At 55.4% G+C, this 24,440-nt stretch overlaps 1 protein-coding gene across 1 annotated transcript in view; it reads right to left on the bottom strand.

Annotated features, from left to right (window-relative positions):
• Window positions 1-22,429, bottom strand: part of SORCS2 (sortilin related VPS10 domain containing receptor 2) — a 103,527-nt gene extending 81,098 nt beyond the window's left edge. The window contains exon 1 of the mRNA XM_049781642.1: window positions 22,169-22,429. Within this exon, the coding sequence (XP_049637599.1) occupies window positions 22,169-22,429 (261 nt within the window). The remainder of the gene's footprint in view (window positions 1-22,168) is intronic.
• Between the last annotated feature and the right edge of the window lie 2,011 nt (window positions 22,430-24,440).

Raw genomic sequence — 24,440 nt, forward strand, 5'->3', positions numbered from 1 at the left:
GGCCAGTTCCATCCCTGAAGCCACCTTCACCTTGGCCTAAGAGCAAGAAGGGTTGTGTCCCAGAAACCACAAATGGTCCCGATTCCACCTCTAAGAACCCCAGAGCATAGAATAAGGAGTAAGCCCTGAGAACCACCGGGTATGGCCCAGCTAGCTCCCAACTTGAAATAAAGTTTGGTTTGGTTTGGTTTGGGGGCCATATCCAGTGATGCTCAGGGCTTACTTCTGTGTCTGCACTCAGGGATCACTCCTGGCAGGGCTCAGGGGACAATTTGGGGTGCCAGGGATCAAATCTGTATCTGCTCTGTGCAAGGCAAGCCCTATCCACTGTACTATCTCTCTGGCCCTTGGAATAATGTTTTTAGAACAAGGGGCACATTCAAGGTAGACAGTGCTTGTGGCAAGGGGCTGCAGAGCAAGAGGCTCCATCCTTCCTGGTTCCTTCTCTCACTGCAATGTGAGGACCAGGAAGGCTGGGTCACTCCCCACCAGCCCTTGTCCAGGTGGGAGCAGACTTATGGGGTTTATAGGACCGTCCACTCTCGGTCACAGCTGGGGTAGCTGGGCCTCCACAGAAAATAGGAATTGTCACTGTCACTTCAGGAGAGTTGCATGGTTCCCAACCCTGTCCACATCCCCATGTGACACCCACTGGGATTGGAGGCAGTGCGGAGGTCACCCCAGCCCCTCAAGTCCAGAAGGGCTGAGAGAACCCCCAGCTTGGGAGCAGCAGCAGTAGTGATGGATGATAGAGTCTGCCCCTCCAGTCTCAATGGCACCTACCACGCCCGTGTCCACAGCCACAGGGAGCGACAGCACAGCCCACCAGGCCCACACTCCCCACCCCATCCACCTCTGTGGCTGGAGATCCAGGCGAGGGGCCTGGCCACTCTATGCCTCAGTTTCCCTTTCTGCACCATCAGGGTGTGAGGAAGGGGGCACCCTAATGGCATGGCTCTCTCTCCCTTAAGTGCCACTTCCACCGAAAGGTCTGGCACCCCCCAAGCAGAGCCTTCGTTCAAGTGCCCTCTAGCCTTAAGTAGAAACACTGTCCTGTAGGGGGTACAGCAACTTCCAGCCTCACCTGGGCTCCAGGACGGTGAAAGCTTGTCCCAGCATACCTGGACGACGAGCCCACCCAGTTAGAAGAACAATGGACAGTGGCAGGCCTGGAGCCAACCGCCCCTCCATGCCACTACCAAAGGTGTCCCTCTCCTTAAAAGACAGCAAAACCAGGCCAGAGCCACAGCACTTCGGGGAGGACATTTGCTTTGCACGCGACTGACTCAGGTTCAATCCCTGACATCCCATACGATCCCCCAAACCTGCCAGGAGTAATTTCTGAATGTACATACAGGAGTAACCTTTGAGGAAAGCCAAATATGGTTCAAAAAGAAACAAACAAAAAATTAAAATATTGAGGCAGGGAGAGAGCTCAAGCTGGAGAGACGTGCTTAGGCTAAATGAGGCCCTAGGTCTGATTTGCAGTGGTTCCCTCCCACCCCCATCTCAGCATCACCAGCTGTGGCCCTGGCAGTCTCCAAGCACCTCAGGAAACAACAGACCAAAAAGCTGTGTAGTTCCCTCAGAGAATTTTATGAATCTCCACAAGAGAAATTTCCCCCAGAACAAACGCCTTCACCTACTAGGGTCCAGAGTAAAGTGTTTGGAGCAGAGCACGCTATGGGAGCTCCCAGACTAAACCATGCCTGAATCTTCTGAGTGCTCTGGAAATTTCCATCAAGGTGTGTTATCACCTCCTTTCCCTTTCCTGACAAGGGTCTGAATTGGGCTTCTGGCAAGCTGCAGACCAGGGTTACATGACACCAATCTTACTGACCTCAAAACTGTCAGATACCAGGGTTTGGGCCGCTGACTAGAGCCAGGCCTCACATCAGACTCCCGCTCCGCGCCCCCTCCCCCAGAATCCCACTCCACGACAGCTGGCAGCATGCCTGTGGGCCACATTCAAAGGCTGTTCTTTCCGCCCTGAGAGCCAGCACTGCTCTTTCTAGGCAGCAGGCAAGGGAACCCGTTGTCCTTGGCAGACAGACGGCTGCAGCTGGGCCGGCCCTGCGGGCCCACATGTTCCCCACTTCGCCTTTCTCCCTGACACCAGCATTCCCCGAAGACATGACAGTCCTGGCCAGCTGCATGCGGCCCCGTTGTCTGCCGGTCACACACGGGAGAGAGGGTAGGGAGGTGTGAGCCTGCCGCATGCCAGTGGCCCCTGAGAAAGTGAATTCATCTCTGAGATCCAAAGATCGGTCTAGGGGACATAAATCTGGGGAAGTCTCTATGGAAACGAACAGAGATGCGGGTTGCGTTTATTAATACAGCAAAATTCTGGGAGAGCAGCTGGCTCGAACAGAACCTCACCAGACCAGCCAGCATGTTCTCATACAGAGGACAGTGGGCAGGGCTGCGAAGTGATGGGTGGAACAACCTAGAAAAAAGTCTGTCATGGCCTGGGGTGGGGGGGAGGAATCGATGCTCTTGGTGTTCTTGAGGCCTCTGCTGCCCCCTCTTCCTCCCATTAGAATCTCCCACACGGAGTAGCTAGACACAGACTCCCATACATATTCCACCATGCCTGGCGGGAGCAGCTGAAGGTCCCTCATTCCCCACATCTCTGCTGCTGATCCACATAGGTGGGTTCCAGGTTCGAGGGGGACCCCCATTCGTCCCATGAGACCTGAATGTGGTAACACCCACCTGTATCAGTTCCTCTGGGCTTCAGAGTTATGAGAACACTGTCACCCACAGCATCGTAGACTCCCAAAGCCAGCATATGGGTTCACCAGAGCATCCCAGGAGGTCCAGGAAGACCTCAAAAGATGACACAGCCTGTAGCCAGGCTGCTTCCTTGGTCCACATGGGGACATGTGCTCTCAGGAGTCCCGACTATCCAGAACAGCGTGTGTCTTAGCAAGAAAATGGAAGGCAGACAGTACAGCAGGCAGAGTTTGTCCCACACATGGACAATCCAGGTTCCATCCCCGGAATTCCAGGAGTTCCCCTCAGAATGATCCCTGGGCAGAGCCAGGAGTCAGCCCAAAGCAGAAAAAACAGAAAGGGGTGGAAAGTGAGGTAGGGGCTGTGGTCAGAGGTCATGACAGAGCTCAGAGCCCTTCCTGGGGTCTGACAGCACCAGGGGCTGCACTGGCTCTGGTCAGTTGAGACTTCCATGCCCAGTAACCCCTTTCTCCTCAGAGCTGGCCTCCCTGCACTGCTTCCTAGCTTTCCCCAACATCCCACGCTAGACCTGGCCCCACCTGGGAGCACTGGGCCCCCTAAGGGCTCCTCAAGACCTCCATTTCCATGGCAGGGCAGGTGTGTGTGGACCCAGGGGCAGCATCCATTCACGCCTCAGTGAGCAGCAGCCATTCCAGCGTCTCCGTGTGCTCCCCAGCATACCCGTCATTCCTGGGCCCTGCAGGAGTGAGACCTGGACAAGCACCCGTTGGTCTGAGCACATCCTCTGTGAGGTGAGATGCCCAAAGCAGGGACATTGCTCATGTCCCCAACCCCCAGCTCAGGGCAGGCATCTCCCTGCAACCTCACAACAGACACACTCAGCCTGTCAGGACACCTTGGAGGGGAGGACAATGACAGGGCTACTGGACGCTACAGGAGCTGGCAGGAGCTGGCAGTACAGGGTGCTCCTCCCACCAACTCCACTCTATACTGGCCTCCAGGCCCGAGGGAGGTCAACCAGCTGAGCCTCCAGTGAGATGCTGCAGAAGGATCAGGGGCCATGAAGGGGCAAGACCTACTGCCGGTTCCATGTGCTGAGGGGTTCACTTCCGGCTCCATGCACCCTGGGGACTCACTTCAGTTCCACATGATCTAAGGAACTCACTTGGGGTTCTGCTGGCCTGAGGGGCTGGCTCACTTCTGGTTCCTGCTTTATGAGGGATCACTTCTAGTTCGGCAGGATCCCAGAGTGAGAAGTACCTCCACCACCCACACTGCCCTGAAAACTATGCTCCCTGGGTTCCCATGCCCATCCTTCCCTCCCTCACAGGCTCCCCCAGACTCCCTGTCTTGCATATTAAGGAACAAGGGCACCTCCCCAGCATTCTGGAAACTGTTTGGCAGAACACAAAACTTTTGGGCTTGTGGGAGCCGCCAGCACTGCTCCCTAATGCCCAAAGAGATCCTGGGGCCCAGAACAGAGGATCATGAGAAGGACACATGGAAACTTGGGGCTCAAGGCCAGGGTGTCTTTCCTACTCTCACAGCACAGGTGCATGGCAGGGCTTGGAGTGTCCCAACTTAACACACAGCAGTGCCTAGAGGGCCAGGGGCAGCCATCGCGGCATCCACCCGGCTGGTGCACAGCTCCTTTGTTCAGACCGGTGTGGGCTGGCCAAACAGGAAGGGCGGTTACAAAGAGGCTTCACACACTCACATCCACTCACACACACGTACCCAGTCACACTCACACCCAGTCACACACTCACAAATTTATACACACACTCACACCCAGTCATTCACGCATTCCGAGTCACACCACCCAAACTCACACTCAGCCACACACATACACACCCAATCACATGCACAAATGATCACACACTGACATACACCCAGTTACACTCATACACATCCACATACTCACAGTCACCTCCACACAGTCGCACTCACAGTCACATATTAACACACACACACACACACACACACACACACACACACTCACTCATGCAATGAGCTAGGGGTTCAAATGAAGCACAAGAAACTTCTAATCAGAATCAGGAAGTAGCTGCCCACCTGTGCTGACTCTGAAATTTTCTTGAGACCTTTGATCCAATCCCATGGAGAATCTGCTGGGCTGATCCTCACGGGCCTGACCACCAGCACCCCTCTCCTCTGCCTGCCAACCAGGAGTGCAGCCACTCCATGGGACAGTTAGGGACTCTTTTGCTACCTTTTGAGGGAGCACTTGGCAGGTTCCAACTGAGGGTCCAGCCAGGCATCAGCACTGAGATGAGGCCATTGAGCAGTATGGAGTATGTTGGCGACCCAGGGTCTTCACGCTAGCTGGACCAGCCTGGAGCACGGGACCCAACTCAAGATGTGGGGCAAAGCAATGGAGGGCTGCTTCTTCTCTTGGTTCCAGCCAAACCTCCAGGAACCTGAGGTTAGAGGAGACCCACAATCCAGAAGCAGAATCCCTGATCTCTGCACTGAGGGGATCTTGGTTCCAGCTGACCTCTGGGTGGCAGTGTCAATATCTGACGAGCCACTTACTTCCCTAGGAAGAGCACCTGGGAATTCAGTGGACAGACAGTCTCAGAGAAAAACCAGAGCAGCTTCCTCCCCTCACTCCTCCTTACTCCTCCACCATCATCCTCCTTCCTCTCCTCCTCCTCCTCTCTTCTTCCTCTTCCACCTCCCTCCTTCGCCTCCTTCATCCCGTGTCCCCCAACTCCAGTAAGAGAGCATTCTGAGTGACCGGTGCCCACTTGCTGTTAGGGGGGGCCTGCTCTGGGAAGATGGGAGAAGGGAAGGGCCCCCTGAGCTTCATACAGCCCCCACAGCATCAGCGCCCAGGGCCAAGGGCTGCAACTGAAATGTCAGCACTGAGTCTAAAGGTCGAGGAGCCTGAGGCCCAGCAGGAAAGCAAATTAGAAGCCCAGAACCCTGGCCAGGACTGAGAGATGGTGACAGTCGTGAACTCTGTGGGCAGTGACATTTCAAGGCTCCAATATCCAAGTGCCCACCCTGGACACCAGGTCCTGACAGGTCTCCTGCACTAACAGACTGTGCTTGCTCTGTTCCCCGGCCCCTTCCTACACCTCCGCCCTGTCCCAGACTTTCCCTACTGCCCTGACAGATCCCCTAGGTTCGTGGCCACCGCCTCTGGCCACTCTTCACAATGTGCTCCAGGTCACGAAGGAAGGAGACATTGTCAGCAAAGCAGTTCCGGAGTGGCCTTGGGGACCCTGTCAGGCAGGCAGGCAGGCAGGCACCCGAATATCTAACAGCATCCCAAGATATAGGTCCTGGGTCCTCCAAGACAGCAGAACCCTAAAAACCAGATTCTATCTCCAGCTGAGCCCTGCCCAGCCCCGCCCAGCCCCATCCACAGGGTCCTGATTGCCACATGCTGCCAGCCTGGGTCCTCCTCTCCCCCATGCCCTCACCATGCCCTGCTGCACCCTCCCTGCTGATCACCCAAACCATCAAAAGGAGGCTGTCTCCAGCAGGTGGACATACAGGGCCTCCCCTGCTGGGAATGGGCGCTCCCTCCTCTGTGCTCCTCCTAGATGCCTCCCAATCCTTTCCAAGGACAGACCACTCTGCCTCTTTCAATCCATCTGGTCATCTTGATATTCCCAGTGCACAGTTCAACAGAGGGCTTTCCTTAACTGCCCATGGAATGAGTGACTGACAGTGGACATATGGATGTTAAGTTGGACAGTTGGATAGGCAAATGCAGAAATGACTATAGGGTTAAATGATGGATAAATGAATGACAAATTGATGGTGGTAGATGGGTAAATGATAAAGTGATGATGGATAATGGATGGACGGATGATGGATAAATGAATCAATAATGAATAGATGGATAGGAAATGGGCAAATGATGGATGATGGAAGGTGAATGGATGAGAGATAGACAGATGGTGAGTGGATACTGGGTAGATGGGGTAGCTGATGGTGGATAGATTGATGACAGGTAGATGGATAATAGATGGATGAACATGTACAAGGTACAGAATTGACTGTGCATTGGTGATAGATGAATGAATGGTGGATGGTAACTGGGTAGGTGGGTGGATGGACAGATAGATGGATGGATGAATGGAGGGAGATGGTTTAAATAGTTGGCAAATGGGTGGTAGGTGGATAGGTAGGTATGGACAGATGGATGGAAGGATGTATAAATAAGGTGGATGGTGAATGGATAGATGGATGAGGATAGGTGAAGAATGGAAGGAATGATGGGAGGATGGGTGGAGGGATGGAAAGAAGATGGGAAGAAGAGTCACACACACTCGTACCCAGTCGTACACAGCAACCGTAATGACAAAACAGTCACCCAGAGTTTTTAGAGGCTCCTCAAGCGAGCAGGGAAGTGTTCATGGTAAAACAGGGGAAGGTGCTACCTGAAGAACTAGGATGGAGTGCTGCACTAAGACGAAAAAGGAAGGGCAAGATCCACTGCATGGGAAGCTTCCAGCTCCAAGGCTTCTAGCTTCATTCTGAGAAGAGCCCGGACTCAGGGTATCCCGGATCCAGGTGTGAAGGCAATCCCATGTCTAGGTCCTGATGCAGCCTCTGATCTAGTCCCTGATCTAGCGCCTGATCCCATCTCTATCCAGTCCTGATACACGCTTAATAAAGGATCCTGCCATTTGTACTTGCTGGGTTTTTTTTTTTTTTTTTTTTTTTTTGGTTTTTCGGGCCACACCCTTTTGATGCTCAGGGGTTATTCCTGGCTACGCGCTCAGAAACTGCCCCTGGCTTGGGGGGACCATATGGGATGCCGGGGATCTAACCATGGTCCTTTCCTTGGCTAGCGCTTACCTCTAGCGATACCTCGCCGGCCCCACTTGCTGGTTCTTAGCACAAAGCCGAACAGGCCTCTGAGCCACAGGAGACCAGAACACAGGAGCTCATCTGATCATGTCCCTGTGAAAGGACATGCAGCACCCTCCCCAGGGCACATCTGGGGGACCCTCTGTCTCTGTGACTAGTCTCCCTGAGTCTGACGCTCACCAAGCTCGGAGAAACTTCTCAAGGGTATCAGCTCCCTCAGTCAGGGCAAAGGAAAATGCATGGAGGGGTGAGACGACACAGGCCCCCTCGAGCTGGGCTGTAGGAGAAGGAGGTATGCCCTTGTGCCTCATTAGGATGATTAAGCTGCTTATTAGTCCCGCACCCCACGCAGCACGGGGCTTTGCTTTGGTTTGAAGAATCACTCTTTCTAAAAGAAAAAAAACGTGTGGGTGCCGCTTAATTAATCATTTACTTTCTATAGCAACTTGGAAACAGAAAGGAAGCCAAACAAGCAATGTGCTCTAACAGTTGGCTGGGAATTTCACCCAAACTCACCCCAGTTTCTCCTCACTGCGCAGTGAGAAACCAGCATGGGCACCAGAAGCATGATCCAGGAGGAAAGAAACTAGAGTCTGGCACTGACCCCTGCCTCTGAGCCAGTGGCTCAACCACATCATCACAGCCATTTAAGAAGAGCATTCCAGAACATGAGCCTACAGACTACAGAGGTCCTGGGACATGCCCACAGGCCTCTTAAGATGTGCCCACCAGCCTCCTGAGATAGCCCACTGCCCTCATGGACATGCTCATTGGCTTCCTGAAACATACCATCACCCTCCCGAGGAACGCCCACCACGGCATAGTAGGGTATCTTTTGTTTTGTTTTTTTGGTTTATGGGTTTATGGGTTGTCATTCCTGGCAGACTCAGGGGACCATATGGGATAACAAGAATCGAACCAGGATTGGCCATATGCAAAGTAAATGCCCTGCCCGCTGTACTATTCTTCCCGCCCCCGACACATATGTCAAGTTTAATTTGAACTAGAGTCTTCGAACAGGAGGTAATAGTCAACTCAAAACAAGGTCAGTACCAGGATGGCACAGCCAGACTGCCCCAAGCGTTGGTCTCAGCTGCAGGAGCTGGGCCTCCTCTCTAGCTGAGATGCTCCCCCGCCTGAGGCTGCCACTCCACCTCCGAGCAAACCAGGCCATGCCAGTCCTGGTAAGCTTTGTCTGGTTCCAAGGATATGGGTGCTGGGTTCTGCCATGGCTTCAACCGCACACCCCGGTCACCTCAGGCTTCTTAAATCACGGGTCCAACCTCCAACTCTCACAGTGCTCCTCTTTCCTCCCAGACTCAGCCCAGACAGGGGATGGGGCACTGTTCCTCCCACCCCATTCTGAGTGTCTTCAGTCTCTGGGGAAAGGAATTTTTCCAGCTAGCCGGAGCTGGTATCTATGATTAATATCTGCAAAAAAAGTTGAACCCAAGGAAAAGACTTTTGTCAGCTGCAAAATCCTCCTGTGATTTGCAGGTAATTAACAGCCCAGCTCCGCCCCATCCAAATAGGCTTCCACCTGAAACTCATTTCCTCTCAGGCTACCAAGGAGGAGAAAGCTATTAGGGTCTATTTGTCGGCACAAATGGGAGGTGACACCTAGCTGGATGGCTGCCTGGATGGCTGGGGACTGAGCAAAAGCTCTATCACTGTCTGTGGCTCGAGTCTCCATGCTTGAGATCTGCACCTGGCACCCACCTGGGACCCTCAAGCTTCCTCCTGCAGCCAAGCTCCAATTCTCCCATGATGGGCCTCCTAGGCCTGCCCACCCTTCTCACTGCCTTGTCTGCACCCTGAGCAACAGGGTCAGGGTGAAGAAGCCAAGCCACTTGGGAGGATATAGGCAGGCCATGACCCCAGCTTAGCCTCATTGACCCCTCCAGTGCTCTCAGCCCCTCTAAATCCCCTCGCCCTTGCCAGCCTGAACAGACAGTGCCGGCACACTCAGACTCCCACTACCACACAGCATTTCCCCACCTGCTTCTGTGCTTGTCATGGAAGCCAATGAGGTGGGCTTCCTCTCATTCATGAATATGTAGTTGGCACACACACATAAACATGTTCTCATACAGATGCATACAGGCAGGTACGCCTGCACACAAGTATATGCATATGCACAGATGCATAGTACAGGCACAGGTGCACGAAGGTACATAAACACAAATGCATGTATGTGCACCTGTGCATACATGTCACACATAAACGTGTACATACACGGGTATGTGCACACACATTAAGTGCACACACATACACACAGGTGCATATACACACATAGGGATGTGCACAAAAGGATGCACAAAGTCTATACATGCAGACCTGGAGAGCAGAGCAGAGCCCAACCCGGGTGCTCTGTCCTAGCCATGTGCATCACCCCCAAGAACCACCTGGCCTGTGCCCACACAGTGAATGAGCACCTCTGCAGCTGATGCCGCTTGGTGGCGGCCAGAGGTCGCCTGCCCGAAGCTTCAAGCCCTTTGTTTTTGTTTTTGATTTTTCGGGCTACACCCATTTGATGCTCAGGGGTTACTCCTGGCTAAGTGCTCAGAAATTGCCCCTGGCTTGGGGGAACCATATGGGACACCTGGGGATCGAACCGCGGTCCTTCCTTAGCTAGCGCTTGCAAGGCAGACACCTTACTTCTAATGCCACCTCACTGGCCCCATTTTTTTTTGTTTTTGTTTTTGTTTTTTTTGGGGGGTCACACCCAGCAATGCTCAGGGGTTACTCCTGGCTCTATGCTCAGAAATCACCCCTGGCAGGTTTGGGGAACCATAAGGGATGCCGGGATTTGAATCACCGACCTTCTGCATCCAAGGCAAGCTCCTTACCTCCATGCTATCTCTCTGGCCCCTCTTCAAGCCCTTTGTCCGGGAGAAACTGGGCCAGCAGCCCCATGGGTACCACATGGGCACCCAGCAGGCCAGCAGGCAGAGCAAGACAGTTCACATGTGCCTTCAAGGCACTTCCCTTCCTCTCCCTCTCTGAGCCCCATGTGTGCCCAAGTGTATGGTCTGGGCCCACAGGGCAGTGTTGGGAAAGATGGTGAGGACAGGCATGGTGGGCCCTGTGTGGGCAAGAGCCAGGAGTCCAGGCTGAGGGTGGCAAGGAGCCAGGTGAAGGACTTGGGGGAGCCTGGGGGCAATTGGTCAGGTCTCCAAGGGCATGAGAAGGAAGTCTCAGCCCAGAAAGCTGAGCCCCGCTCCGTCCATGCACATGGCCACCAGCCTGCCCCATCTCTGTGCACACTCATAGCCGCCCTCCTGCCCCTCCTACCTCTCCTTCCCACTCCTCATCCACACTGTGGATGTGCTGTTTCCGGGAGGAGTGAGACCCTCGCTGCCTGAGGATCCTGTCTGGACACGGCAAACTCAGAGCATCCCAGAAAGTTAAGACACCAGGAGAAGCCTCTCCCAGAAGCACTGGCTGGCACATGGCCCGCACCCAGTGGGTGCCCACGAGTGTTTGCAAAACAAACCCGCCCAGGGAGCCTGCCCACCCGACAGCTGGGCAGGGCAGCAGCAGGAGCCAAGAACAGGAGCTGCTACCCCCAGGCCAAGCACAACCCGTGTCTGTCTGACTCACCTTCACCCACCACCCCGCCAGACACCAGGCAATGGCACCCAAACAACAGCGCAGCAGCCCACCCACTGCTTGGCAGGAGGCAGGAGGCTGTGTGGCTCAGGGCCACAGTATTCAGCTCCCCCAGTCTGGAAGATTAGAGAGGGGTGAAGAGCTGCTTGTGGGGAGCTGCCCACAGGGACCCAATCTAGCTGGCTCTACAGACCTGGCTCTACAGGTCCTGGCTCTACAGACCTGCTCCCACCATCCAAGATACCTTTGCACCCTGGTCCATGCCCCAAACCCCTATGCCTTAGTTTCCCCCTCTATGAAGCGAGGCTCTGAAAGTTTTGCCCCTCAACAGGCCCCAATTTTCCCCCATAGCACTTGGTCTCTCCAAGATGAGATCTTGCTTCAGAGGAAGTGAACACTCCTGTCCATAGCATAGGAGTCTGGTGTCGAACCTGGCCGGCTGCACCTCACCACATGGCGTCCATCCCTGCGAGCTGTTCCAGCCCTGCCCGGGGTTCTAGGACCCAGTTCCCAAGCCCTCAGGACTGCTCAGAAACACTCGCCCTAGCTGGACTGGTGCTCACCCATCCCCACTTCAGCTGCTGGCCTGGTCCAAGTAATCATGGAGTGGCTGCACCCAGCAGCAAAGGTTCTGAGCCTGGGGTGAGAGGCAGCACAACCCCCTGCCCAGAACCCCCATTCCCACTTGTGCGAGCGTGGACCCAGCACAGTCCAGCATCTTTACTGCATGTGGCAGAAAAGACAGGCAAGGGGGTGACATAGGCCCAGAGGGCCCATAACACCAGGCACAGATTTCAGGCAATGCCCAGCACCATGGGCATTGCTGCTCTGTCCTCTCTGTGTTTCAGTCCACGTTCTCCTTGGCAAGGGCCCTAGCCAGGCCTGGCAGAGATGAGGGGGTAAGGTCGGTGGAGACCACTGGCATAGGCCAAGAAGTCAGCAGGGAAGGGGAAACCAGGATTGGATAGAACTGGTACCCAGAGATGGGAGAGCTCACACCTCAGCCTGGCTTGTTCTTCAGTAATTGCGTTCTGTAATTGTGTTTTGTAATTGCGTTTCTGAGACCTGTAACTAGATTCCAACTATTAGGTTGGGCAAGAACATCCCAACCTCAGACCACCTTAACCCTAGCCCCAAAGACCCGACCCAGAGGCTACAACACAGTGGGCGCAGAGAAGAGAGGGTGGGTGATCCACGACCCAGGGATAGGAATTGGCCTCCAGGGAGCAAAGACCCCACGAGAGATTTTCCTTGGCCTTCCCTCTCCACACTGCACCCTCTGCCTTCATCTTCACAGAATCCTTTCCCCCTCCCATGGAGGGGACAGGCACTGCAGGCTGGAAGGGCACCAGCAGAGGGGGTTACCCACAGACATGTGGGAATTAGGCAGAAAGGATGGAGTTACAAAGGGACACCCTGTTTTCCATCTGTTTGCATACTACTGCCTACAGAGCAACAGGCTTTGTCTTCAGGTGGGGCACAGGATTAAGGATTAACCAGGTCCCTCCAGAACCCCCACGTCCCCATGGTCCCATCTGCCTTCTCCAGCCTGTGACCCAGGCTTTTAACAAAAGCAAAAGAGGTGCTGGAGCGATAAGCACAGTGATAGGGCCTTTGCCTTGCATTCGGCAGACCTGGGACGGACCCAGGTTTGGTTCCCGGCATCCCATATGGTCCCCCGAGCCTGGCAGGAGCAATTTCTGAGCACAGAGCCAGGAGTAACCCAAAAGCTGCTGGATGTGGCCCCAAAACCTAAATAAATTAATAAATAAACAAGAGAATGTATGAATAAATTAATAAATGAATGAGGAAATAAGTGCATGGGTGAATGGATGACTGTGAGTGGATGAGTATTAATAATGTATGAGTGAATGAATGCATGAATACATAAATGAATTTATAGATGGGCCGGAGAGATAGCACAGCGGTAAGGCATTTGCCTTGCACGTAGCCAACCAGGGACGAGGGATGGACCCAGGTTCGATCCCCAGCATCCCAAATCCCTAGCCTGCCACGGAAAAAGCAAAAAAAAAAAAGGATAAAGCTCTCGGCCTGGCCACGCCCCTCGGGATCGACCACGCCCATCACACCTGGTTCTGTGCGACCACGGCCCTCTGGCCACACCCTCTGCGTCCTGCCCTGCCCTGTCCCCTTCAGGTTGTCCCTGCAAACTCGAGCAGCATCTTAAGTAAGCCCTGCTGTCCCCCAATGCTGCCCTCCTCTCCTGGCCCACCACCATCTCTGGGAAACTGTCCTGGATTGAATTTCCAGGAAGATGGAGGTTCCGTGGGAAAGCTGAGCGGGGTTGGGGACTCAGAGCCAGGAGAGACTCTGGAATGTGAAGCATCCCATTACAAACAGGGGTTCTGAGAGCCGAGCCTGTGTGCACCCAGGTGTCAGCAGCTGCATGGCCTCCCACTCCAGCTCCCCAATGGCCCCTCAGGTGGCGGCCAGGGAATGATGGATCAGTGGGCCTCAGAGCCAGGCAGAGTGCTGGGGTGAGGATTAAGGTTAGAGAGATATTCCTGGAGCAAGAGGAGCCAAGGAGATGCAGCCCTGGTGCCCAGCATCTGATTCCTCTCCCCACACCTCAGCAGGTCCAACAATCCAGCACAGAACTGAGGTTCCTTCTGATCAGCCACAGGAGCCTGGGCGCTGGGAACTGAACCCAGCTCCTAGGCCAGCACCAAGTAGGGAGGTCTGCTACTCCAAACATGCAGGGAGCGGTGCATCGATGGAGCAATTTCTGAGCACAGAGCCAGGAGTAATCCCTGAACATCACGGGGTGTGACCCAAAAACGGGAAAGGAAAAAAAAAAAGGTGTGACCTGTCCTCCAGCCATGGAGCTTTCTGATGACTCCCCAACTTTTCACTGGGGGGGATGAGGACCTACCTCATGCAGAAATTGAGAGAAATTGAGGCAATTTGTTTTTTCCCAGCAGCCCCTGCAGTCCAGTTCAGAGTTTCAAGTGGACAGTCCCAAATTTGACTATGTCTCCCCCTCCCACATCCCAAGACCAGCTAGATAGACATCTGGGGGTGGGGGAGGCAGGGCAAGACCACCTCAGAGTTCAGGGTGGTCCTGACTGTATGCCCTGGTAGGTGAGCTTCAGGCCAGTCAGGTTGTGTCCCCCACACACCCCATCCTGCCCGCCCGGGTTCCAGGTTTCTCCGATGACCCAACAGCTCTCTCGCTGTGGGCCTCCTTCAGGCCAGGACAGACCCTCTCAGAGGCCTGCAAAGCACATTCCTGGCAGTAGCTCCGAGCAAGAAACTTGATAGAGTCCTGGCTGAAAGGAGAAATTCCTTCAAGAAGGCAGATTCCCAAAGTCCATCATTTCCCTGAGCACCTCTAGGCTGGGCTGGGCTGCAGCCATCACCCGCCTGCCCCCCAGGCAAAGAAAAGGGGGCGTCTCTAGAGTGATGTGAGGATCTGAGCAACAGGCCTGGGGACCCCAGAAAAGAATCCACCCAGGAAGGAGGGGCATGATTGGAGATATAGACATGGGGAAGGGAGGAAGAGACACTTGTCCCAAGACCCTTTGTCCCTTTGCTTGTCGCTCAAATCACCATCATTTTCACTCACCTGTGAGTCTTCCTGTGGCCCCTCACAGGCCACGGAATTCAAGTGCTCAAAACGTAGTTCCCCTTGATCCTCCACAACAGGACAGGCTGTCCTCTGCCAGGGAGCAGATGACCAGCCCCAGGGTGAGAAGGGCGGCCCACGGGTCCCCCTGCATGCACACCCCTGGCCCGTGGACCTTACATCCTCACCCTAGTGGGTGACAGACCGCCTACCGTGAATGTCGTCATAGAAAATTGTCGCCAGGGTTTGATGTCATGGGACCCCAATTCTTTCCAACCTGCTGTGATGTATTTCAGGCTGAGCACAGAAACTACTGTGCCAAGGAGGCAGGGCTATGAGAAACGTTTGCCTGGCATGCAGCCAACCCCAGTTCAAATCCCCAGCACCACAGAGGGTTTCCCCAAACAGCACCACAGAGCCAGGAGGAAGCCTCCACGCCTCCCATAAAGCCCCACCTCTGTCACATGGACCTTCCCTGGAGGGTGGGAATACAGAGAGAAGCTGTGAGACTCCGAGGCAGACTCCGGGGCTTCCTAAAGCAAGGGGGTGAGGGCAAGCACCCATTTGATTTTTTTTTTAAGAAGCACTTTATTTCACAGAGCAAAAACTGAACAACTTTCTGGGTCGATGAGGGGTCTCTGGAAAGACTCAACTTGAGAGGAGGGAATGTGCTAGAACTTGAAATGTAAACTGGCCTCTCCCCTCAGTGGTTGTAGAACCCACAATCCACACCCAGCATCCAGAAGCCCCCTGAGCTCGGACCTCCAGCCTGTACAACCCTGGCCCCAGAACATGGGGTACCACTGTGCCCCTCCTAGAAAAGGGACCTCCTGAACACCCAGCCCATTTCTTCTCCCCAAACACAGCAGGGGACCCCCACGCTATGCAGATCCCCAAAAGAAATATCACTAATCAAACCTTCTGCTCAGGAGCCCTGAGACAGTGCAAGGAGCGGAACTTGAGCCAAGCAATCACGAGGCCCTGAGTGGCAACCACCTGGCACCGGCTCCGTTGGGGATGGCCAAGGGGCCTCTGGCACTGCCTGTGGGAAAGCAGAACGAAATGACCCAGCACCACTGTGCCCTGTGGCCACTGCTACTTGGCTGGAGGAAGAACCAGTACTGATGCTGGCATCTTGGGTTTGTGTCAGCACAAGGGCTGCAGCACCCGGTGGCTGCATCATTCTAAAAACTACACTGGGAAGATGGCCCCAGGAATGCAGCTCCTAGGAACAGATCCACAGAATGTTGTCCCAGGAATGCAGTTCCCGGAACAGAGCCACGGAATGTGACCCACACTTCGGAGCAGAATCCTTGGAATGGTGGCAAACTCTGGCTCGGACTCCACTGAAAGAGGCAAGACTTTAGGGCACACTGAAGCTGCTATCACAGGCAAATCACAGGGACCCTCCCCTGACTGGGATCTCAGAGCACAACGGGGGTGTTATCTAGGGGCAGAATTCCCATTTGGGAAGAAAAGAATAGAAGGTTTTGGAGAAACTGCACTCAGCTGCAAACCCTCAGTGCCCCCTCCCAGGTGAAGACTCATTTTTACCCAAGAAAGACTGGAAAGGAAAGGTAAAAACTGTTCTTGTGCCAGAAGCAGAAATCTGCAGGCTCCAGAGTGGAATCTGGGCTGGGAGAGACAGGACAGTGGGACAACAGGCAGCCCAGGGGCACCACATACACAGTGGACCCTGGGGCGTCAGAGCACAGTGAATGCTACTTGGAGTAAGGCCACCAGACCCCAGGATCGGGGATGGGGGCGAAATCTTCACTCCTTTGCAGACTGAAAGGAATCCCAAGGGAGGCGGGCAGCACTGGCCCAGCTTCTTCTGATTCTAATTTGAACTTAATTTATCTCTGAGCATCGGGAAATGGCGTCGAGCAAATGATGCTCCCCCTGAGTGCCCGGCAAGCTCCTGCTGCAGGAAATGAGCTGCGTTTGCCAGAAAATGACTAAGGAAGGGGAGCGCAGATATTTTAAGACCTCCGCGGCCGCTGTGAGAAGAAACTAATTAAATGATGTGATTTTCGGCACAAATACAGTAACTGCTATAGAAACGCACGGCGTGATGCAGGGAGACCTTTCTACTCCCCTGAAAAGAGCATCACTTCCTTTTCCTCTCTCTCTCTTTCTCTAATTCTCTGGACGGGGAGAGATCACTCACAGTGGCCCGGCTGATGCTAGCCAGCCACAAGGTGCCCAGGGGAATGACCGGGAACACTGGGTGGTGAAGCACGGGCTCCCAGTGAGGCTGCAGCTGACCAAGGCTGAACAGAGCAAGCCAAGGTCAGGGAGCGCTGGCATGTCTGGACACTGTAACGAAGTGAAGACAGAAGCTAGGGAGGGGGTGTGTAGCATACTATAGCCGAGCTGAGTCTTTCAGAGGATCCCCAGAAGCAATGCGGGCGGGGGAGCAGGTGTTTATAGACGCTAGCAGAGAGGTCTCGTCAAAAGCAGGGTTCCATGCTGCAAAGCCTGAGCGCAGGGGTAGAGGGGGGCAGGTTGGACTGGCCACAGCTTCATTTCCAGGGTCAAGGCACCCTTCTGAAAGCATAAGTGCATGCTCAGGAAGTGGGGGGCAGAGGCGCACAGCCCTCAGCAGGAATCTAGAAATAGCTCCCTCTTTGGAGGCTGAACAAAGCAAGCAAGAAGAGGCCTCCAGACAGGAGGAGGTCTAGAGTCACCTCCATTTGGCCCCCTCTTCCAGTCCCGAAGAAGGAAACCTGGAGGGTTCACTCTCCGCCCCCATCCAGGCTCCCGGTGCCACCCTGAGTCTTTGCAGGCCTCTGACCGCTGGCGACAACCCCACATCAAGTAGGCATGAGCCGGCATTGGGCCGACCCGCAGTGTGAGGGGCGCACAGCGGAAAGAAGCTAATTTACGCCTCTCTGAAATCCTCTCAGGAACCCTCGCGCAACTACAAATTAAAGAGCCACTTTATTAAAGTGAGTGGATTGGCGCAGCGCGGCCCTTCACTTCCGGACCTGCCTCACGCCTGCTGGACAGAAACTATGCTCGGCTCTTGGACACCAATTCTCTCACCACCCCCACCTCTCCCCAGCCTGCAGCCTTCTGGGGGCTCAATCATCTTTTCCAGTAGGAAGGCCTCCCTGAGCTCCCCAATATGGGCTCTCCCCACACTCGGAGAATCCAAGTCCTGATCTCCCCAGGACTGCAGGGGTGTCTCCAATGTTCCACGGGCCCTGTCTTACCCAGGGTTCTCACAGCTGTTGTGGTCTGGACTGAGTGCAGATGCCAGAATCCCCCCAGTAGGGCGCCCGGCAGCTCCCTGGCGGGGGTGGATACTGACCAGACATAATGCTCCAGCGACAGGCCAGCCTCCTTTTTGGGGGTCCCTGCACAACACGCCTCTGGGCTGCAGTCACTGAGGTGCTGGGGCTTTTCCTGTCCATCCGCCTGGCTCACAAAGCAGCCATTGTGGACCCTTCAAACCACCACTTGCACCTCTCGATCCTTTCTCCCCTGCTGGCCCACTGCCTTCACCCCTGCAATGTTCTCCTCCATCTCCCTTGGGCTCCCCCCTCTCGTCATTTTGGCCTTCCCTAGTGCTGCCTCTTCCAAGCAGTTCTCCAGATTTCCCAGATGGAGCCGATGCCCCCTAGCCATCACAGATGGCGGTTCCTATACACATCTCCCTGCTGCAGAGGCCCCCACCTACAAGTTCCTGCAAGGGTGCCCCCACCCCAGGCCCTCAGATATGACCTATGTGGGGGGGGGGTGTCTTCACAGTAGCTAGTCCAGCCTGTGTTTATATGAAAGGGGAGGAGGGCACAGGAGGACAACCTTGTGGGGAACCTCGGAGAAAATGAGGTCCATGTGGCCTAGAGGGACCCTACTAGCCCCCACCTGTGCTTACAATTCCAGGGTCAGATTGTGGGAAACTGTCTCCCATAGCAGGTCAGCACAGGGAAGGCCAGGGCGCTACCCCCAAAGAAATGCAGGGTGACAGACTCTTCTTATTCTATTAGTTGAAAGAAATAGTCTCAGGGCCGGAGAGATAGCATGGAGGTAAGATGTTTGCCTTTCATGCAGAAGGTCATCGGTTCGAATCTCGGCGTCCCATATGGTCCCCCGTGCCTGCCAGGAGCAATTTCTGAGCCTGGAGCCAGGAGTAACCCCTGAGCATTGCCGGGTGTGACCCAAAAACCACCAAAAAAAAAAAAGAAAAAAAGAAAAAGAAAATAGTCTCAGAAGTTGCCTCCATCTGATCTGCAGTTCATGTTCTCAGGCACGGCACTAGAGACACAAATGTGAGGTTCTGGAAGGTTCTGGAAGACCCTGGGAGACAGAGCCCACAGGGTCTATGAGAACCCTCCCACACACAGCAGGCCCTCCTGACACTCCAGACCCTGGATATGGGGGCAAGACGGGGGGGGGGGGGGTGCTGGTGGAGCTCATCCAGGGAACTGGGGCAGCTAGAACACCTGGACCCTGGAGAGTCAGAGAGAAGTTCAAGTACCATGGGGAGAGGCAGGAGAATGAGTACTCTGGGGAAGATGAAGGACAAGTAGGAAGTTTCCTGTACTTGGGGCCAGTTGGACTCCAATGGATGGTCTTGAGATTGAAACCACCATCCTGTGACTCCACACTGCAGGGACACTTCCGTTTCCAACAGCCCAGATGGAAACAGCAGAGCCGGAGCTCCGGAGCTGCCACAGCCACTCTGGTCCCACTGTAGGTTCAAAGGAATGGTTGTTTCCCAGAAAACCAGAGGCTTCTTGGGACGGGAAGCTTTTTTCCCCCACTTCTCCCAGAGGGCACAGGTGCCCCCAAGGCAGTGTGCAATGCGGAAGGCATTGCTTAGAGCTGACCCAGGTTCAGTCCTCATCTTGTGGTCTCCTGAGCTCATCAGGAGTGATCCCTGAGTACAGAGCCAGGAGTAAGCCCTGAGCACCTTCAGATGTTTCCTCAAAACCAAAATAAAAAGTCTATCCTGAGCCAGAAATCATACAGCATGGAAGGGGCTTGCCTTGCAAACAAGGCTGGCCCCAGTCCAGCCCTGGCTCTACACAGAATCCCCAGAGCACAGTCAGAGGTGATCTCTGAGCACCACCCAGTGTGGCCCCCAAATCAAAATAACAGATAAAAATGAAAAGCCTATCCTCATCAAAAGTGTTGTTTTTAGGGGCCGGAGCAATAGCACTGTGGTTAGGTTAGGGCATTTGCCTTGCACAAAGCCAAACTGGGTTCAACCCCGGGTTTGATCCAGCATCCCATATGATCCTCCAAGCCTGCCAGGAGTGATTTTGAGTGCAGAGCCAGGAGTAGCCCCCTGAGTGCCACTGGGTGTGCCCCCCCAAGTCCCCCCAAAAGTGTTTTTATTCTGGAAATGTGGGAAAGCCAGCCCTCTTTGGATCATCTCCCACATTTACAAAGAGCCGTCTCTGGGGTTCACTGCCCAGTCTAGATATACCCGAATTTTCCCAAAATCCTGCTCAGCATATGGGCCATCTCCTTGTTTCTTTTTGGCAGTCCAGAGGAATGTGCTGCTTCCCAAGGGCTTGAGGACAAGAGTAGGACAGCCTGGCGCTTCTGGCCCTGGGTCTGTCACTGAGACTGGGGTGGGGAGGTGTACATGAGAAACTCTCAGAGCCTCGCTGGTTCCCCAAGCCAAGAGATAATGCACCTTTTTGGAGAGAACCCCAGTCTTCCTCAGTTCCCATGTGGAGAGGGGGGGAGCAGTAGAAATTTGGGAGATGACAGAGAAGATGCTAAGCCAATGCTTGGCCTTCCCTGAAGCCTTAGGCACTACTGACTCCACCTGTGCTCGCCTTGACCTGGTGAGCAGAGGGGAAATGCAGCTTGGCTTCTGGACTCCCTACGCCCCACGACAGAGAAGAGAGCAGTCCCCCAACATACACACCCTAAATACTCCGTCTTCACTGCTAGTACCCCAGATACAAGGCCACATAGAGTCAGTCAACCAGCCACTATCCTCAAAAAGCCAAGTGAGAGCGACATCAGTCAGTCCTGCAGGCCCCTTCTCTGAGGTGAACCCCACAAGGAAAAGTGAGTCCCTTTGTGCATCAATGCCATAGACACTGGGATTCCTGGATCAAGATGCAAGGTCCTCCTGGGTCTGTGGGGGTACATGTGGGGGACTTTTTAGAGGAGTGGCTGTTCCCCCTTCAGAGTTTGGAGCTCCAGAACCCCTTCAGATTCCACTCACAGACCCCATTAACAGACCCACCTCAGATCCCACTCAGACTCTTTCACAAACCCCCTCAAGTCTCTTCTGAGACCCTGCCTCACAAATACCTTTTCCTAGACCCCCCTCACAGAGTCTCCTCACAGATGTTCTCACAATCCCTCACCCCACTCGGAGACCCCACCCAGACTTCACTGAAAGATCCCCTTTAGACTTTCTACTCACAAAAACCCCTCACAGGCTGCCGTCATAGATTCCCCCTCAGACCCACTAAAATATCAGAAACCCCTCTCAGACCCCCTTAGATACCATCAGATCCTACTCAGATCCCCTCACAGACCCCCAGATCTCCTCAAAGACCCCCACAGGCCCCCTCAGATCCTCTCAGACCCCCACAGGCCCCCTCAGATCCTCTCAGACCCTCACAGGTCCCCTCAGAACCTCTCAGGCCCCGTCACAGACCCCCTCAGGACCCCTCAAAGACCCCACAGGCCCCCTCAAATCCTCTCACAGACCCCCTCAGACCCTACTTAGACTACCTCATACCCCACTGAGATCTCAGAAACCCCTCTCGGAGCTCCTTAGAGACCATCAGACCCTACTCAGGTCGCCTCACAGACTCCATTCAGACCCTCTCGCAGATCCCCTCACAGACCCCTTCAGCTCCTCTCACAGACCCCCTCAAACCCTACTTAGACCACCTCATACCCCACTAAGAACTCCTCAGAAACCCTTCTCAGACCCCCTTAGATACCAGCAGATCCCCTCAGACTTCTTCAGGTCCCCTCACAGACCCCGTCAGATCACCCCACAGACCTCCTGAGGCCCCCTCAGACCCTACTTAGACCACCTCATGCCCCACCAAGATCTCCTCAGACCCCTTTCGCTACCACCACCATCAGACCCTACTCAGATCGCCTCCCAGACTCCACTCAGCTCCTCTCACAGCCCCCCTCAGATCCCCTCAAAGTCCCCTCTGCTCCTCTCACAGACGCCCCCAGATCTATCTCCTCAGCAGCCCCTCGCGGACCCCCTTCGCTGCCGTCAGCTCCCCTCACGGCCGCCCTCGGGTCCCCTCAGACTCCATCCGCCGCGACCAAACTCCGTCTCCAGAAGTGGGGAGCGAGGAGGGGGCGCCGGCCAGGGCGGGAGAGGCAGCCGCCCCGGGCGCTCAGGACGAGCCGAGCCGGGAGCCCCGTCGCCCGCTCTTCGGGAGGGACCCGCGCCCCTGCCCCGGCCGGGCCACTCACGCTGCTGTTGTCGCCCGTCCAGTGCACCATCGCCTGGTTGTGCGCCGCGTCCCCCTTGAGCACGAACGACGAGCTGACGAGCGCGCCCCGCCGGCCCCGCTCCGGCCCGCCCGCCCCGGCCGGCCGCCCCGCGAGCAGCAGCAGCAGCAGCGGCAGCACCGGCGGCAGCGGCAGCGGCCGCCCGAGGCCCCTGGGGCGCGGGGCGCGGGCGCGGGCCGGGCCGGGGCGCTTCGGGGCGCGCGGGGGCCCCCGGGGCGCCATGGTCGCCGAGGGCGGGCGGCGGCGGCGGCGAGAGCGCGGCGGGCGGGCGGGCGGGCGGGCGGGCGGAGCGGAGCGGGAGGCGCCGCCGCGGAGCCCGGCGCCACGGAGAACGGCGCGGGAGGGGCGCGGGCGGCGGGACGGGCAGCGCCATCTGCCGGGCACACGGGCCCGCGGGTCGGGCTCGGCCGCCAAGGACCCCCCGGGACGCACACTGACCCGAGGGGACACACATCGAGCCCTCGGGGACACACACCGACTGACCGCGGGGACACACACTGACTGAGCCCTCAGGGACACACGCAGACCCACGGGGGCACACGCAGATTCAGGGAGACACACACCGACTGACCCACGGGGACACACACCGACTGGGGACACACACTGACTGACCCACGGGGACACACCCGACTGACCCTCAGGGACACACGCAGACCCACGGGGGCACACACAGATTCAGGGAGACACACACCGACTGACCCGTGGGACACACACTGACTGACCCACGGGGACACACCCCGACTGAGCCCTCAGGGACACACGGGGACACACGCAGATTCAAGGGGACACACACTGACTGACCCGCGGGGGGGACACACTGACTGACTCCTCAGGGACACACGCAGATTCAGGGAGACACACCAACTGACCCGTGGAACACACACCGAAGTGACACACACTGACTGACCTCCAGGGACGCACACAGACCCACAGGGACACACACAGATTCAGGGAGACACACACTGACTGACCCACGGGGACACACACAGATTCAAGGGGACACATACTGACTGACCCCCTCAGGGCCACACACAGACCCACAGGCACACACAGATTCAGGGAGACACACACTGACAGATCCACGGGGACACACATTGACTGACCTGCAGGGACACACACAGATTCAAGGAGACACACACACGCTGAAACCCAGTGATAAACACAGACCCACAGGGATACACACAGACCCCCAGGGGATTCAAGGGGACACACACTGACCTGCAGGGACACACACAGATTCAAGGGGACACACACTGAAACCCAGGACACACACAGACCCCCAGGGACACACACAGATTCAAGAGGACATATAGACTCATGGGGATACACACACACAGACTCACAGAGACACACACAAACCCACTTGCACACACACAGACCCCCAGGGACATCTAGACCCTCCCAGTCTCACCAGGTCACACAGACCCTCCAGGATACAGACACACCAGGACACCCACACCCTCTGAGTCACATGTACACACTCTCTTGGACATACAAACAACCCCCCCTTCCTAGCCACAGACCCCTATCCCAGGTCACAGACTCTGCTCACTGGACCTTTCCAGAAGATTTCAAGTGTGGCCACAAGAAAAAGGAGTAAGGCAGGGCGAGTTGAGGCTCTGTGTCCCTAGATAGTCCCTGCACTGGCCGGAGACCAAGTGATGAGCAAAGGCAGTGCCAGGTCTCAGTGATAGCAAGAGGGACAGGCAGAGAGAGACACCCATGTGATAGCAGTGGTGGAGTACTCTGTTATCATGAACACACATCTTGTTTGTTTTGTTTTTTTGTTTTTGGGTCACACCCGGCAGCGCTAAGGGGTTACTCTCCTGGCTCCATGCTCAGAAATCATTTCTGGCAGGCACGGGGGACCATATGGAATGCTGGGATTCGAACCTTCTGCATGAAAGGCAAACACCTTACCTCCATGCTATCTCTCCGGCCCCATGAACACACATCTATGTGCTTGGCAGGTAAGGTCACTCGTTAGCTCACTGAGAGAGACACACCACCATAGAGGTAGCTCTGAGAAAAAAACCTACTTGAGAGAGTTGTGAGTAGATACACTCAACATTGGTTGCAAGCTAAGAAAAGCCACTGAGGCCTGGTGGTGAAGCAACAACATATCCCCTCAGAGGTATTTTAAGATAAACCGATTTCAGAGGTGGCTGTGAGAGGAGATGCAGCCACCTCGAAGGTCTCTGTCAGGAGACACCTGCTTAGAAGTGGCAGTGCC

This window comes from Suncus etruscus, chromosome 10, assembly GCF_024139225.1.
Source record: "Suncus etruscus isolate mSunEtr1 chromosome 10, mSunEtr1.pri.cur, whole genome shotgun sequence".
NCBI lineage: Eukaryota > Metazoa > Chordata > Mammalia > Eulipotyphla > Soricidae > Suncus > Suncus etruscus.